General features: G+C 44.6%; 5 protein-coding genes across 16 annotated transcripts; 1 reads left to right on the forward strand and 4 right to left on the reverse strand.

The window, feature by feature from the left end:
- Window positions 1–506: 506 nt before the first annotated feature.
- l(1)10Bb (BUD31-like protein) lies at window positions 507–1,980 on the reverse strand. 2 transcript variants are annotated; one of them, XM_031990017.2, is made up of 3 exons: window positions 1,415–1,980; window positions 1,177–1,299; window positions 507–1,099 (listed from the first exon to the last, which is right to left on the reverse strand). In XM_031990017.2, exons 1-3 carry the CDS (start codon window positions 1,422–1,424, stop codon window positions 882–884), a joined length of 351 nt encoding a protein of 116 aa, XP_031845877.1. In that variant the 5' UTR covers window positions 1,425–1,980; the 3' UTR covers window positions 507–881. The 2 variants fall into 2 exon arrangements, with proteins under 2 accessions (XP_031845877.1, XP_031845876.1); XM_031990016.2 differs by having other exon boundaries at window positions 1,431–1,970.
- Window positions 1,981–2,585: 605 nt separating this feature from the next.
- On the reverse strand, window positions 2,586–4,843 carry LOC116432737 (methanethiol oxidase). The gene is made up of 8 exons (XM_031990013.2): window positions 4,693–4,843; window positions 4,462–4,625; window positions 4,182–4,361; window positions 3,802–4,105; window positions 3,474–3,734; window positions 3,064–3,397; window positions 2,850–2,972; window positions 2,586–2,771 (listed from the first exon to the last, which is right to left on the reverse strand). The coding sequence occupies exons 1-8, from the start codon at window positions 4,703–4,705 to the stop codon at window positions 2,723–2,725; spliced, it is 1,428 nt and encodes a 475-aa protein (XP_031845873.1). The 5' UTR covers window positions 4,706–4,843; the 3' UTR covers window positions 2,586–2,722.
- A 316-nt stretch (window positions 4,844–5,159) lies between these two features.
- Window positions 5,160–10,136, reverse strand: LOC116432735 (protein APCDD1). Of its 9 annotated transcripts, none has more exons than XM_031990010.2 (6): window positions 9,302–9,514; window positions 8,716–8,860; window positions 8,412–8,643; window positions 7,879–8,322; window positions 7,681–7,796; window positions 5,160–5,511 (listed from the first exon to the last, which is right to left on the reverse strand). In XM_031990010.2, the coding sequence occupies exons 1-6, from the start codon at window positions 9,351–9,353 to the stop codon at window positions 5,163–5,165; spliced, it is 1,338 nt and encodes a 445-aa protein (XP_031845870.2). In that variant the 5' UTR covers window positions 9,354–9,514; the 3' UTR covers window positions 5,160–5,162. The 9 variants fall into 9 exon arrangements, with proteins under 9 accessions (XP_031845870.2, XP_031845867.2, XP_031845868.2 ...); XM_031990007.2 differs by lacking the exon at window positions 9,302–9,514 and adding exons at window positions 9,553–9,790; window positions 9,931–10,136 and having other exon boundaries at window positions 5,361–7,796; XM_031990008.2 differs by lacking the exon at window positions 9,302–9,514 and adding exons at window positions 9,553–9,677; window positions 9,831–10,136 and having other exon boundaries at window positions 5,361–7,796.
- Window positions 10,137–10,456: 320 nt separating this feature from the next.
- Window positions 10,457–13,080, forward strand: LOC116432734 (nucleolar protein 11-like). 2 transcript variants are annotated; one of them, XM_031990000.2, is made up of 5 exons: window positions 10,457–10,930; window positions 11,007–11,163; window positions 11,407–11,538; window positions 11,641–12,677; window positions 12,824–13,080. In XM_031990000.2, exons 1-5 carry the CDS (start codon window positions 10,799–10,801, stop codon window positions 12,950–12,952), a joined length of 1,587 nt encoding a protein of 528 aa, XP_031845860.1. In that variant the 5' UTR covers window positions 10,457–10,798; the 3' UTR covers window positions 12,953–13,080. The 2 variants fall into 2 exon arrangements, with proteins under 2 accessions (XP_031845860.1, XP_031845859.1); XM_031989999.2 differs by having other exon boundaries at window positions 11,007–11,538.
- A 263-nt stretch (window positions 13,081–13,343) lies between these two features.
- On the reverse strand, window positions 13,344–15,651 carry UQCR-C2 (Ubiquinol-cytochrome c reductase core protein 2). Of its 2 annotated transcripts, none has more exons than XM_031990015.2 (7): window positions 15,484–15,651; window positions 15,065–15,201; window positions 14,798–14,989; window positions 14,508–14,724; window positions 13,988–14,419; window positions 13,694–13,915; window positions 13,344–13,597 (listed from the first exon to the last, which is right to left on the reverse strand). In XM_031990015.2, exons 1-7 carry the CDS (start codon window positions 15,526–15,528, stop codon window positions 13,511–13,513), a joined length of 1,332 nt encoding a protein of 443 aa, XP_031845875.1. In that variant the 5' UTR covers window positions 15,529–15,651; the 3' UTR covers window positions 13,344–13,510. The 2 variants fall into 2 exon arrangements, with proteins under 2 accessions (XP_031845875.1, XP_031845874.1); XM_031990014.2 differs by having other exon boundaries at window positions 15,065–15,204; window positions 15,484–15,650.
- Between the last annotated feature and the right edge of the window lie 518 nt (window positions 15,652–16,169).

Below are 16,169 nucleotides of genomic sequence, written 5' to 3' on the forward strand. Positions count from 1 at the left end.
GAACCCTTGTCGAGCGAAATATTCCTGGCAGGTACTCGGGAAAAGTTCTCAAACGTCGCGAACGCTTCTCGAAAGTTTACTCGAAGAAACGACCGTCGACGGGCCATCCGCTTACCGTTGCTCGATCAAATACTCTTGGCAAATCATCGGCACCGCTACGCAAACTACGAAACACGACCTCGTCGGTTCCCAGTCGAAATCTCTTGTTCCCCGTTTGCCCGTTCAATCGAACGCGATGCGACAGTTCACCGAATCGTCCAGCAAACTTTCACCGTCAGCGATTCGACGAAATCCAAAGAGATTATTGCTGCTGAACAATCAGAGTACACAGACGTCCGCTCCGAAAGAAACGCAAACGGACTTTATCGAGATTTACACGAAACCACCTTAAGCGTATTCGAGTCCGAGCGTTTCTCAGAGTTCTTTTCCAGGACAATCTGAAAAGAGACGAAATAATAAAGAAACTGGCTACACCGGGATACATCGACGGATCATCTGGCCGTGAATCGTGAAATTTATTAAACGTTTATTAGCCTGTTTCTTTCGTTTGCTCCCGTCTTGTGCCGAACGTTCCAACTTCTCTATCGACGCTTCTCTCTCTGAAACGAAAAGCCTTTTACTTTTAGCTCAAAAATCGTTTATTTCCCTGTACACTGGACTCGCTCGCGCTGCAGATTTTCATTCGTTCGGCCGATTTACGCCGTATTAGGTTACGACGAATAACCGAGTAACGACCATACCGTACGCTACGTCGAAGAAGAAGGTCGGTTCGCGCGCTTCCGGTTGTCGAGTAACAGGGACTTAAAAAACGCATAAACGTCGTCGGCGCTGACACGCCTATCGACCACCGATTAAAATCATCTTATTCTAAAGGGCGTAGGTTATCCGGAACATCCTCTACACCCGCAATGAATGCACTCCACTATTCTACCTTCTTCCAATTTCCCTTTGGGAACTCTACAAATACAATTTGTTCCGAAATTAGTGTCTCTGGTTTGTATACACCGTAAGCAGCATAAATTTTCGTATCCCACTTTCTTCCACTTGGCTATCAGATTTTTGTCCGCTATATTCTCGTTCAGACAATAATCGTACAGTTCTGGAAAAGAAAGAAGAAGCCATAGTCGATTCCCTCGGAATAGTAGTAGGAATAGAATTTCAACTCGACTTACTTACCACGGCTTATGGCTTTTCGTCTATAGTATAAATCGTAAATGTAACGCGACTTTTGATGATGGATCTTAAAAATTGGCCACAGTGATTCTTGTTTACGCTTGCCTTCGTGAGGTTCCGTTTCGGCTACAATTCAACCACCGAACAATTAAACGATGGTAACATCGATTCAAAACCAAATCCATTGCTAACATGTATCGCACACAAGGAATTATGTTTGTCGTAAACATAACCTACGTACACTGTGTCATGGTTACCTTCTCGCATTTTTTGTTCCAGTTCTTCCAAAGTCGGTTCTATCAACTCCCAACCATCCGGCGGGGGTTTTTTACTTCGCCGCACTTTTGGCATATTCCGAATTCGTCGCGAACGATTCGTTGGCCACGTTAGAACGAAACGCACCGTCGAAAACAACCCCTCGACACCAACAGAGTCGAACAGCAACGCGAGTGGCAAGCTACAGTACCCTGCATACTATGTAGGATCGTAGTATGCGTCTACGCGTGTACATATATAGCGCGTAGTAAGGATAGTATAGTACCGACCGTTGTTGGAAAAATGACTAGCGACGGCATAGTTCCGCTGGCCGCGTTGCGTGACGGCCAATCGTACGGTAAACTCGAAAACACACTAGATTCCGACCACTCGGACCCGCGTTTCTTCCGCAACGTTTCCCTGGTAACATTTCGGTAGCGGTTTCAGTCGCGTGTTAGTTGCGATTAACAGGTGCAGTTATCGCCGATTTTCCAATGAGTTTGTCGTTTTCCGAAACAAGTCTACAACTAATCGTCGAGGGAAAGATGCGAAGATAGACGTAGTCGACGCTGGTGCCATCCGGCGGGAACATTTCCCACCATTTCGGTACAAGTTTGAACGTTCTCGGAACAGGTGGCGCCAGAATCAACCGCTTCCCCCCCTTTCCTTGTCCATTTCGTCGGCCTCCTAGAAAGCAACGAAACCATCCGAAATTCGCTAATAACATATTAATCGCAACTAAAGTGCGACTGAAACAGACACTGGAATGTCGCCAGACTAATTTCCAGTCTAATTTCCAGTCTAATTTCTTCGATTATAAAGTTTCACCAATTCTGCCTATGAAGTGACAAACCGAAAGATTTCATTGGCAGCTGTCACTGAAATTCTAGGTTATCTCGAGACACGGTCTCGGAAAATCATTGAGAAAATCGGCAAAATCCTATCGAAAGCGACGATCGTCCGCAATCCCTAATCGTAAATGTTGACGCGTCATTCGCGAGAGTGAAATCTTCGTACATCGACCATACATCTTTCGCTTGTCTCGTGAAATACGACGTAAACTTGCGTGTATACCGCGATTTCGTATGATCGACAGCTCTGAAAATTCACTCGGAAGAAGGCGGGAATGGAGAAAAAAATGTAGAAACAACGAGAAATCTGTGAAATGGAATATTATTTGAGAAAATGTCGAAAAAAAGACGCGAGGCAGGATTATCGGGTAGGTATCCCAAGGTAGATTACTTTGAAAGAACCGTTGCGTGTTTCTGCATTCTCCTAATGCTGCCACTCGTTATCAACGTTCGGCCAACCATATGTCTGAAGTACAGTCACCTCCGGGGTATCTGGAAGATAAACGAGACGATTGGGCACACTTGGAAATAGCGCGACGTTCGAGATATCGTCGAAGAGAAGACGCTCACCGCATCTCGTGTGCGAGTAGTATGTCGTTCTTATCCTCTCCAAAGTCTATCAAAAACTGTTCGTCGAGTTTCAAACCTCCGTTTTTCAGATCCACGTCCAACTTGACCATCACCGAACCGTTCCTAACGCATGGAAATATTCGTATAGAAATGTTGCGTATCTCTCGGCCGACAAAAGACTATGACTACGCGAATACGACGAGGCGTATCGTACTTGACGTGATCGGGATAAAATTGTTGGTCCCAGGGTTTGAAAATGGAAGTGGTCACGTATAAACGTGTCCCATCCAGGCTCAGCTGAAGCATCTGCGGCGATCCGTAGAATCGGCGGCCTTTTATGTAAACCGGGCTCGGTTGAGCAGTCAACTCGTCGTCGCGAACCACGCGAATCTTCGAGTCGGTCAAAATCGACCCACCGAGAAAGATTTGGCCCGTTAACTTTGGATTCTTCGTGTCGGAGATGTCGTACTGTCTGACGTCTCCGTGGAGCCAATTCGAGAGATAGAGATACTTGTCGTCGAGGCTGAGTAGAATGTCCGTAATCATACCTAAACATCGGAGAATAGCGGAGGAGAAGCTGCTCGGTTGTATCGTGACGCGATATACTCGTGCAACTATACGCACCTGGCATTTGCGGAGCGACCCAACCGTCGACTTCCTTCGGAGGTATTTGAATGACCTTTTCGGCGAACCAGTCGCCCTCCGGCGTTTTGTCGAATCTATAAACGTTCGACGTTACCGCGCATCCGACGAATCCCTCGCTGGATTTCGGATCGTGCAGAAACCTTACTTCCAGAGGAGCGATTCCATCTTCGGCCAAGTCGATCACCTGCTTCAGCTTCCCTTCGCTCCAGGAATAAAAGTTCAAACTTCTACCGTAGATGGCTGCGAAAAGCGAAGTAGCGAGATAGGGAGCGAGCGCGGCTGAACGTCGAAGGGAACGGGCACTCACCGGGATCGGAGCTATCGTTAACCGCGTAGCCTCGTTTAAACACCTTGGGTACACCCCATTCGGTGGCGACGAGCACGTCGTGATACGGCTGGTACCAAAAGTCGTAACCGAACGCTGCCTTCCTCTCTCCCGTGGTCCATACGCGTTTCGTCCGAAACGTCTCGGCGTCGATGCAAAGGAATTCGCCTTGCGCCTCGCCGTTCGGCTTGCCCATCGCGGAAACGATGATTTCTCCCGTTGGCGCGCAATGGCTGGTGTGCAAAGTCGACACTCCGTGCTCGTGCACCTCTGTCGGCGACAATACCTTATCGGAGAGAATAGAATCTGTAGAGTAGACTCGTCGAAGGGAATAGCAGACGTGGACACTCGACTGCGCGAACCTTTTTGATAGACGGTGCTCGTTCGTTGCTCGTGTCGACAAAGTAAACGCGGTCGGACATCAGGCACGGTAGCACCAGAGTGTTCCGTTTGCGGGGCTCGCCGTGACAACTGCTGCAAACGTTCCACCCGGAATGGTGCAATTCGTCCCCGACGTAGGGCATCCGCAATTTATGAATGATCTGCGGAATGAATCATCGGAATCGTAAATCGGAATCGTAAATCGGAATCGTTCGAGTAGTCCGAGCACTAGTCTTTCCTCCATCGTTCTCCTTCTCGTACCTTGCAGTAAGTGGCGCTCGTTGGATCCACGTCGACCGTGCAAAGTACGTCCGATTTCTCGGGGTCGGTGTGCACGCAAACAACGTAGATCAATTTCTCTCGCGGACCCACGGCCATCGCAGTTTTCGGTGACTCGTAGCCGGGTCCGGCGCAATTCGAACACCCTGAAATCATTCGGAGAATCGTACCTGCCTTGTCCAATTGAATCGAGTTAGACTCGAGCGAGCATACCTTTATTTTCCATGGTCGAGATCGATCGTCGTCGAATACGAACGCAGTCTGCCAGAATCGCAGCGAGAACGAAAGGAGAGTACTTTGACAAACGATCCGCTCGAACCGACTAATGTGCCGTCCAATAAGAGTACAACTTGCGGCAATCGAGTCTCGCCTGTTTACAGCGGAATCGTACGTTTTGGGTGGGAGGAACTCGCGAGTCGCTTATCTTACACGGCACACGTATCGTACGTGTCGCGAACATGTTTGATATTTTCGACAAACAACATTTTAACAACAGGATACGGTGAATCTTCTCTATCGGCGAACAATCGCGATTTTTTCCTCTTTTTCGCTGGTTCTCGGAATTATTTGTTTCGACCGTTTACCGTTTCCCGTTTCCCGTTTCCCGTTTCCCGTTTCCCGTTTCCCGTTTCCCGTTTCCCGTTTCCCGTTTCCCGTTTCGTCTTGCAACGATTCAACGAACGTTAGTGGAAGCCGTCGCGCGACGATTCCTCGTTGTCCTCGGTGTTGTTCTTCCCTTGCCCTGCCGTTCCGTCTCGCTTTCCGGCAAGTATCGCGCAAAGCAACAGACTCTCGCGATGCAATCCAATCAACTGGGCCAAACGATTCTTCGCCAGATTCGTTTGCGTCGTTATGCCGTCGTATCCTGCGTCGAGTCTGTCCAATTCGCTGCTAATGTTACTCAACATTTCCAGCAAGACCTCGTCCCTTTTGTGTATTTCGGGGCTGTATCTGCTCGATGCCAGCAACGTTATTATTCCGACAGTCGTAAGAATCGTCACTCCCAAAAGACTCTTTTGACACAACGTCATTCTATCGAAGAGATTTCGCGGTTTTAATCCTACCCTTTGACCCGTGTAACGTTCTACGCGAGTCGCGAATTTATCGGTGATTCCATACCCTTTCCCGCTTTCGTTATCACGGACGAAAGATTAATAACCCGAAATCCTTTTCTCGCTCGCGATCGTGCAAACAGGAATTAATGCACGCGCGATGTCATAGTGCCGGTTCTATTTTTTCTCTAAATTTTATTCTATTCGTAAATTATCATTAACGAGATCGTGTTTACTTTGACTCGTCGAGTTACTTTTCGAACCGTGAGCAACGAGACACCCGAACCAGCAGAGATATCGCTTGCGTTGCATTCTTCTTCCGCGTTTTACACTGGACTTGTTCCAGTGGCGAGCCAGTATTTTCAACGTTGATGTCCCTCGCTTAGTTCTCTCGACAGTCTCTTTTCGTTCTTTTTCTGGCACAAACGCCCACCTTTTTTTATCTATTATTAAATGCGCGAGCTCGAGCGCGAGAGAAAGTTTCGTCGCGACGCCCGTTTTTCACGATCCTTACCCTCGACTCCCATTTTCGTACGCGTACACGCGAGCATCTTTTACGAATCTCTCCTCCGATTGTTCTCGACGAACTCGTTACGCCTCGAAACGAGGCACCTGTACGGAACAGTTTCGGTGGAGAATCGACACAATGCGATCATGGTTCGCTCTGTGTCGAATGGACATCGGTAGTTGCTAGTTGCAGGCAATTTCAAACTCGTCGGAATCAACCGAGGAAATAAGAGGACATTCGACGACGGAATTTTCTTGGCAACACGGAGACGTTACCGATGGTATAGTGGTTTTGTCGCGTGGCAAATTGATTCGTGCTTCTGTACGAGTCACCGATTCATTGTCAGTCAAAAGCTTCGAGAGCGGTCGAGAGCGGTCGAGAGCGGTCGAGAGCGACCGAGAACGATCGAGAGACAGAGAGAAACGACGGATGTGAAGAAAAAAAGAGGATGGGGCAGCTGAAGGTTAAAACGGGAATGAATGTAACTGCATACATACATACGTATACAAGTATCTAATACTTACTGTGCGCTGCGTGGCTGCAAGAGAAAAGAAGAGAAGAGAGGCCTAGCGAATAGAAGCATAGGGGAGCTGTGTCGATGAAAAGCGAGCCAGAATAAGAGGATGGCGCGAAGCGGCATGCGTGAAATCGTATATTTCGCAATGCGAATCCGCATATTCCGACACTTGTATTATATAATCAGACGGTTAGATATACCAGTAGATAGCTGTTTACTCGATTCACCGATATCAGACATATGCGAGTATGTACCCGTGTCGATTGGTAAATGCCTCGGTCGTCGATATTACAAATAGTACATGTTTTCCCAATTGGCGAAGTCGAGTAACCGTTGCGTTTCTAATTACGTTCAACGACGTCGCGTCCTTGCCGACGGAATCGATCGAAAATCACAGACGTAAGAAGAGTGTCGTGAAAATAATGGTAATCGGGGAAAACGATCGATCCACCGGTTCGATTCGAAAACGAAGGAAATGCAGCCAACAAGCAAGCGATAGAACGTAATTGTCGCGAGACGCGAACGAAGAGGGCGAAGAGGGTGAAGAGGGCGAAGAGGGCGAAGAGGGCGAAGAGGGCGAAGAGGCCGAAGAGGAGAGCCGTTCGTCCCGAGAATTCGCGGAGGAGAGAGGAAAATTCGGAGGAGGAGGTTGGTTCGTGGAGCATCGGCGAAGGGGAGCCTCCCAGACGTCGTCTTTCCAAGACGTTAAGAGCAAAGCGTAATCTCCGTTCCAGTCTACGTTTATCCTCGCTTTTAAGGTCAGAACCGCTGGAGTCTCCGGATACACGGCTCGAGGTAGACAAGTTTTCGCGTGGGAGATCGACATTGGTCGCGTAGCGCGTTTCGCTCGCAGAATCCGAAGATAGAGATTCGAGTTTGGCTTGTTCGTCGCGTTCCCGCTGAAACGAATGTTCCAGTGGCCGAACGCGTTCGAACGTATCGATGTTTCCCGGTAAGTGCCGATTCCCGTGACCGCGCACAACCGCGTCGAACAGGCAGGGTCGGCGTAATAAATCCACCGTGCCGTCCACCGTGCCGTCCAACGCGCCGTCCAACGCGCCGATTCCCCGGAATAAATCCGAAAAGCTCTTCTAGCCCAGAAACCGCCGTCGACGCTTTCGCACCTGATACTCAGCCAGAGACCGTCGATCACCGCTGGAAGCGACGGAGCTTGATGAAACAGAGGTGGACTGTACTCGGTAGCGCGCACCACGTTCCCGCAGATTGGACACGAGAGAAGCTGAAACACGCGTAGATTCGTAACGCGCGCGCGACACGCAACGCGACGCTAATGATTACGGCTAATCTAGAATATTAATTACCGTGTCGGCGCGCAGCAACGCCACGGAGTGCAACCGGCTCGGTGTTTGCGTACGGGCTTGCGGGAGATGCCCGTTCCCAGGAGGTACGCCGAGCAACAATTCCACTTTCGAGCGTCTCTTCTCGACTCGGAGCAACCTCAGTTCCGTAAACTCGATGCCCAGCGTGTCCAAACAGTCGAACCCGTCCCGATTCCTGAGCCGCCGCAAACGGCTTTCGAACGAATTCGAGTTTGCGCTCGACGGAACGTCGACGGGTCGCTCGTAGATCGGTTCGGCCCAAAACGCTCGCCATTTTCTCTCGACGATGCCGTTGCCATTGCGCTCGCTGTCGCTGCTATATCTGTTGCCGTTGCCGTTGCCGTTGCCGTTGCCGTTGCCGTTGCCGTTGCCGTTGCCGTTACCGCGGCAATTCGCTGCGATCTTGCGGCCAAATTTACGAGCGATCTACCGGTTCAAACAGGAAAACGGAAATGGAGCTATTCGAGTATTTAGGTGGGTGGAACGCGGCGAGCAACGAAACGATAGTCTTCTACCTGTCTGTTGAACGGTATCAAATGAACCGAATCCAATCGAACGTTTGCTTCCGTAGCGCCGGGAATTTTCAGAGACGGCGACGAGAGTTGGATGAAACCGCGCGCCACCACTCCATACGTTGCGATGCTGCACGACTCTTCCGCGTAATGATACCGCACCAACAGAAACGTACCGTTTCCGAAGAAACTATATTTTCTTATCACGTGTTCGGCTCCTGCGCGCGTTTCGCATCTAAACAAACAATCGGTCGAGTGTTCGGCTCATCCGAGTTACCGAGGAATTACGCGTGGTCGGTGTACTCACTGTTGCGACAACCAGACCGAATGCAATCTAGACGGCGAATCGTCCGCTATCGTTTCTCCGTCTTCGGAAGCGATCTTCCCTATCATTACGTCGCATCGGTCCTCCTCCTCTCTTTCCGAGATTAGAACGATTGCGTCGGCGAAATCTGTACGCGAAAAGAAACACCACTGTCGTTAGATATTTCACCGTCTACCCGTTCGCTAATTACCATCGTCGTTATTCTATCCGTCGCTCGACATTTTCTTCCGTTTCAAACACCGAAAGCCAACGCGGTTAACGATAAGCTAAAAACCCGGCAACATGAAAGAGAAATAGAAACGTGTCTCCTTGCGGTATCGTCGTTTTCTCACCGATTCTTCGATGCCGCGATTCGTATGCGGCTGGGAACGGACGAGAAAAACGCCAAGCTGCGTGAAGCTATGCGCTAGGCGGAGCACCGCGACCAAATACCTCTCTACTCGCACAGTAGTATATACTACTCACGCCTATTTCTCCGAGTATCTTTATTTCCTTCTACTCTAATATTTTATTCCATCTCGTTCCTATCGGCGAATTCTCCCAAGAAAATCTGCCTCGAGTCGCTTACCCGCAAATCGACAAAGAACAAAAACAACGATCAACGAGAACGCGTTCAACATTTTCTCTCGGCAATCGGAAATAATCGGAATCTTCTCCGCCACACTATATCTTGCTGGAGATGAAACGCGAATCTTCTTCTCTTCGAATGTTATTCGAATTGTTCCGAAACTCCTCCCCGACAAATTCAACTTCCACCGAAGCCACCCCAACGCGGTATATAAGTATGCGTATCCCTTCCCTCTCTTTCGGCTCTCTCACCTCGAACAATGGTGGACGCAATGACGCGTTTAGCATGCACGATGCACGGACCATTACTCGTTTTGCATATTTCTCTTCTTTTCCTTTCTTCTCCGAACGAAAATTCTCATTCGCATCCCGATTTCCTTCCATTCGAACCGATATATGCCAACAATATTTCCACCGTTCGAACATGTAAAACGAAACGAAACATTCTTGGAAACTCTTTTCGCGCTACGTACATTCGTCAGCGGTTTCTCTAATTTCCGAAATTAGTTATTATTAGTTTACATACTTACACATTTTTTCCTTTTAGCGCGCACATTTCTACGTAGCTGTACATATGTAAATGTAAATGCAAATTTAACTGTAAATCAAAATGTAAATGTAAATACGTACACCCAAAGTACGTTAGAAGGAAACCTCGGTTCCGCTCAACTTTTCATTCGGAGCATACATCATGATATATACACGAGTACAATGACGCTTCGAACGATGCTTTATCTAATATTTTATCGTTCCTTCGATTCTGCCGAACGTTTCAACATTTCATATCAAAATCGTGATTATATGTGATTCTTTCATGCGGAGAACAAACTCTTCGGGAAAATCTATAGCGCCATCTACGAACAAACTTTCGAGCTAATAGAGTGCGTACTTTCCGTCTACTGTTCTGCAATACCGATACTTTCAAAAATTCCCCACTGCATTCACGAACAAATTTGACCGTCTCTGAAAATTACATTGCTGTTGAATTTCTGTTATTGAAGCTTTATTATTAGCTCCATAGATGATATATATATATGATGATGATATATATATATATATATATATATATATATAATTTTGCAACTGCAAAGACGTTACTAGTGACACTCCCCTCGCTTATTCGAATCGTTGAGTAGAGCTAGTGGGGGAACGCTGTTTCGAGTTACTAGCGTAAGGGGAGTACCAAATAGACACCTCTAACCGAAACAAAACAGATGATTTGTTCGCGCGATACGCTCTACGAGAGCACGTTTTCACCTGTTCGGATAGCTCCTCTTTCTATAGTTCGCTGGTTCTTCGTTTCAACGTAAACACGTTTGCACAACATTAGAGACTGTCGAGGAGAAATACAGAAAAGGGATTCGTAAAAGACATGTTTGAATTGGTAAAACAGGCGATGATTATCGACAAAGTTGATATCGCTTTTCCTCTGATAAAATGATAAAATCGTAAAATAGCAACACGTGCAGTATAAACAGAGTCTTAAAACGCGTTTAAAATGGCTAAACTTTATTCGTATTACACATTATGTCCGCTCATCGATCAACAAAATTTACTAGGCGTTGAACGAGATTCGGAAAGCGGATGTGCAATTGTCACATTAGGAAGGAATATTGTTATTCGATACAAGGTAATTCTCCATATTATTTTCTCATTGTTCTATACCGAAATAGTAATATTTTTGGAAAATATTATTTCATCTGCAGCTACAGGATCCAAAGCAATTGAACAGTTGGACGAGCAAAGATCGGTTAACGTCGCAAGTTATATACGATGAAACAACGTGTCGTTACGCGGCGATATTTAACGAAAGAAAGTTACGTCTGTGGTCGGAGAACGAAACAGATTTGAATCAAATCAAAGGTTACAAATTTCAGTCTCCTTTACATACCATTCTTACGTTCGAAACTTCTCCTCCAGTCTTGGTACGCAAAGATGGAGCTACCGCTTTATTGGAACGGGCCATACAAAACAGGAAGACTTGGTCCAAAGAAGGGATATTGCAAACCGACGAAAAGATTCTCGATTGCCGATTAGTTTGTGTAGGCAACAAAGTCAATCTGTGCCTATTAACCGAACTCAAAGGAATTTATGCTTGCTTTGTAGTCAAACTGAACGATCAAACCTATTCCAAGGAAACCGATCGTGCGAGGAGAATGGAACTCAAACGAAGATCGGAAGAGTTGGTCGGTTATACGATTCTTCAAACAAAGAATAAGGCGTATCTCTTGACGCTTTGTAAGTCGATAGTTATTATATTCCTCTCTAGGTATATATATATCAAATGTCTACGATGGTTAATTAGATAATTACTTTTATAAATGATTCGTGTTTAATCAGGGTCCCATGGTAGACTGTACAGTCATTCTTTAATAGAACCCAACAGCGAAGCTAGTTTTAACACGCTGATCGGCATTATCAATAATATAGATACTAAACATCCAGTCGTCATGACGCCGTTAAACGAAGCAACGGTAGCAATTTATGGGGCTGATGCTTCCGAAGAAGGAGCTGTATTAATGATATACAATGTTCAATTCAAGTTGGTACAGGACGTGCAAAAGTTGAAATTGTACACAAAAGATGCAAAATTGTGGAAAATCGAGGACAAGTTACTACTAGCTGCTAATAGACATTTAGCGATTGCACCGTATCATCTAGCACCTCAAAAGATAGCAACTTTACTTGGTTCATCTTTGCGTTTCAAAACTAACGACGAAACCGAACAGGACGACGATATCATTGTAATTCAGGAGTCGACGTTAGCCGAGTGGGAGAAGAACGAACCAATTATCGCTAAACACTCGACTGAAAAGTCACCTATCAAACTTTCGAAACAGATATCATCTTATATAAATGAAGGATTGAGCGACGCGGCGATACAACAAATATTGATTCCGCAATTGATCGAATCGAAAGATGTCAGAACAATTATATGGTGTTTAGATAGTTTCAAAGACTTACCGGAGAAATTGTTAATCGAGCTTTTGATCTTTTCTCTTCGGAGTCCTGACGGAATATTTCTACCAATGCAAAATGGTACAATCGATCATCTCCCACAGACCAATAATTCTTACTCGAGAAACTCCTTTCTCGACAAAATATTCAATCTCACTTATTCCGATGTTTCTTTATCTTCTTACCTTAAAAGTGGCTTGAACTTTGACGAAATACTACGGCTATTACAATATTTAGTACAAAAATTAACCGATCAGGACACAAATCTCTACGACTGTCTTGTACAGCAACCAACGGATAAACAATTATACGAATGGTCTAGCCTTTTATTAGAATCTCACTATCAACATTACGTATTGTCACGAGATCCAGAAGTGTCGATGCTTCTCAATGAACTTAACTGTGCCTTAGATGATCATGTACGTATATGTATATGTATATATGTCAACTTGTGTAAAATTGCCTTTATAACTTTACAACTTTACTAGTTCCACTTCCATTTCCATTTCCATTTCCATTTCCATTTCCATTTCCATTTCATCGATTACTGCGATTTTTGTTTTAGATACAACTACTAAAAGACATGGGAAACTTAAGGCCTCTTTTAAAAAGGATCATTAATGGCAAATCGTTGAAATTGATACAAAAAGATCGTAATAAATTTTATGCGATAGAGGAAATAAAACTTTATTAACATGCATTGCAATATACGTGAAATATTTCAATCCTTCGCCCAAACGGAAATTAAAGAGACTTCTATCATTTGATCTTTCCGAGTATCGTTTTTATTCGAAATAAAAGGAAATCGCGTAGAAACACGAATTACGAATAAAACCTGTTTCCTTTAATATCCTTGTGTCTTATCGTGTGTCAAGATAGCTATTAGTGAAAGTGAAAAGAGGTACTCCTTTTGATCTATTCGAAACAAATAATGCATCAACTTCATTACCCTTTTCTAACAAGTAAACCAAAATAATACTTTCTTTTATCTGCGCATAGGTCTGTCTAGGTTCTTCTATCCTAGCTAAATTGTGTTTATCGGATAGACTTTTTTCTATAATCGCATTCGCAACAAACATCCAACATTTCGAGAAGACTTTTATTTTTATTCCTTTTTATCTACAGGACGCTTTCGTTCATTGCGATGAAACACGCGCGGTATCAGAATCTGTTGCAACGATCTACGTCGATAACGCGTGGCATGTGTTTCAAGTTACCGTTGTTCACTTCTCAAAGAGAACAAATGTTCAATCTATTTCAGTTGATCGATATACGGAACAGTACTCAAGTCACCGATAGCAGCCATGCTTAACTTTCCATTCCTTAGTTTATCGGCAACCTACAACGTATTTTTATGATTAATACATCAGGTCAAGATGAACAGAACAAAGAACGTACTGTAATCGGTAAACTGAAAAGTTGTTGGTTCACATACAGATTTAACGTCGGACGTAGACACTTTTTCGATATCGGCAACTAGCGATCCCGGTGAAGAGACTCGACCTTTAAGTAACGCTTGATATTGTAAACTCTCCAACAGGGCAGTTCCACAGTCCACTTCATTCAAAACTTCACCCTTCAGTATAGCCTTACCGCGAGCGACATCACTGTCTGACATATTCAAAGTTTTTAACCATTTGCAAGCAGCTGTTGTTAACTGAAATGTAATTAAGAAAGACGTTTAAATGCAGCCAAACTACATATTTCAGATTCTCTAGTAGCTACTCACAGATCCCGCTAAATTGGGTGCCGAGCATAAAATGAAACCAAATAACCCTGAGTCAGAGTAACTAGCATTAAAAGTCGACACAGCGAATGGATCTGAGCCTGCAGTGTTCGACACATGTTTCTGCAGTGAACCTGCACTCTGTCCCCATTTAACGTATGTTCCAGTGCCAGAAGCCCTTTGCAATACAGCACACGCTAGAGCGTCTTTGTCACTTTTCAAACTTGCACCTTCGACGGCAATTGCGACGCTGGTCAAATGAGTGGCTTTTTCCTTACGAATTTCGCCACCGTGATAACGCGACGGTTCAACCGCGTTATCCCCTGTGCCAATCTCCAAATTGTTTGCAAATGCGGTAAGCTCTGACAATGAAACACCAGTTCCAACAACTGCGCATTTGGGCCCAGTGAACCATGTATTGACAAAATGCTGTAACTGTATGCAAAAGAAACAGCGGTAGTTAAAGAGTAGGAATAATTTCCTGGCTGCAAAATTAATTTCAAGGAAGAAGAAACAAATTTACGGTTTCAGTTCCAATTTTCCCTAACTGATGCTTTGGAGAAAACAAGGAATATCCTAAACCCGTACGGTACGCGGCTTTGTGCAACAGTTCTAAAATCAAGGTCGTTTCCGGTAAAGAAGATAACTCGTACTCCAACCTAGGTAATTCGTCGGATATTTCCCATGGTTTGAAAACTTGCTTGGTAGCAACATGCTTCAAGAATTCAAGAGCATCCGGTCTACAAGAAAACTGTAGCTTTAGTCTACATTAAAAATGTGTATGCCGAACAATTAGGAAATTTTATTATTTACAAATTATTCCTAGTGATCTGTAACGTGTACGCGATGCTTTCACGATCTACGATCGCGGTTAAATTGCCACCCAGCTGTTGAATGTTCCTTGTTATGGCGAAACCACTCGAATAAGACGTACTTAATCCAGCAGCTATCCGCAAATGATGAGCCACACCTTGCGTGTCGTAAGATTCGTTTCGTGATCCAGCTCTAAGAGAAACAAAAGTAGATGAAACGAAAATCTCATTCGGATCTATTCGAATATTGGTTTTGTATTTTGAATACCTGAAAACTATCGACACCTGTGCAATCGCTGAATTATTGTCACAAGTAGCGACAGTGACTTTATTACTTAAAATTTGACATTCAGGAGCAGTTGCAACAGAAGTCTGGGCTGCCGCTGCAGCGACATAATGCCTGACCTGCTTCAAGATATAAAGAGATTTAGAAAATTAAATGACTACTCGTCCTTGATGCCTCTCTATCGTAACAGATGATGGACGGCTACAAATGAACAGATACGATAAGAACATAATGGTTGGTGTGGTCTAATACTGGTAATCCATAAGACAGAGCATGATACTCGGAATAATATTAAATCGTTTACATAACAGCCGTAAGCATCGTTATATCGTGTACGAGTTGAAACTAATCTCTGCCCTTCTTTAAACAAAGAGTAGAGATAATAATAAAATAGTCCTTACCGTCGAATGTCGTAACAAGGATGATCGCACGACCGAACAAGCCATTTTCTCAGTCACCGCTGAGTCGAGGAGCTTTTCCGTCGAAGTAAAACACACGGAATGGTACAAATTTTCACAACTTTATGTTCGCAGCCTACAGATGGCGAACAGATCTCCGTCAATATAAAATAGAAAAGAACAAGTAGTTCCCCTATAGACCGCAATGTCGTTGAACTCTGTGTCACATCCAGTAACGCGGCGGCGGCGGCGAAATTTGTAATTTCAAATCGCGCAAAGGAGAAAGGAAAATGGGAAAACAAAGAAAGTTACATATATTGCTACACAAATCATAGGACTCGTATTATTTTCCTTTTTTATTCTATTTAATTTGTTTATAATGTTGATAAAGTTGATACAAATATGTTTCGTGCTATATTTGTACTCGTGAACATTGTAAGTTGAAGCTTTTCTTCCTTATTATAATTAACGATGGTACGCTATAGGTAAATAAGGACAAAAGTTGATAATCACTTTATAATCATTCTTACAATTTCTTTTTCGCAATAACAAGTATCTGAGCAAACCTATACGTAAGTGGTTCAAAATACGGAATGAAGTGTTTTATAGAATAAGGGAGAAAGAAGTAAGTAAATGAAAATACAAAGAGTAGATTTTTGAATGTAACGAAAACACTGTTAAACTCGTTG

This window comes from Nomia melanderi, chromosome 14 (assembly GCF_051020985.1).
Source record: "Nomia melanderi isolate GNS246 chromosome 14, iyNomMela1, whole genome shotgun sequence".
NCBI classification, from domain to species: domain Eukaryota; kingdom Metazoa; phylum Arthropoda; class Insecta; order Hymenoptera; family Halictidae; genus Nomia; species Nomia melanderi.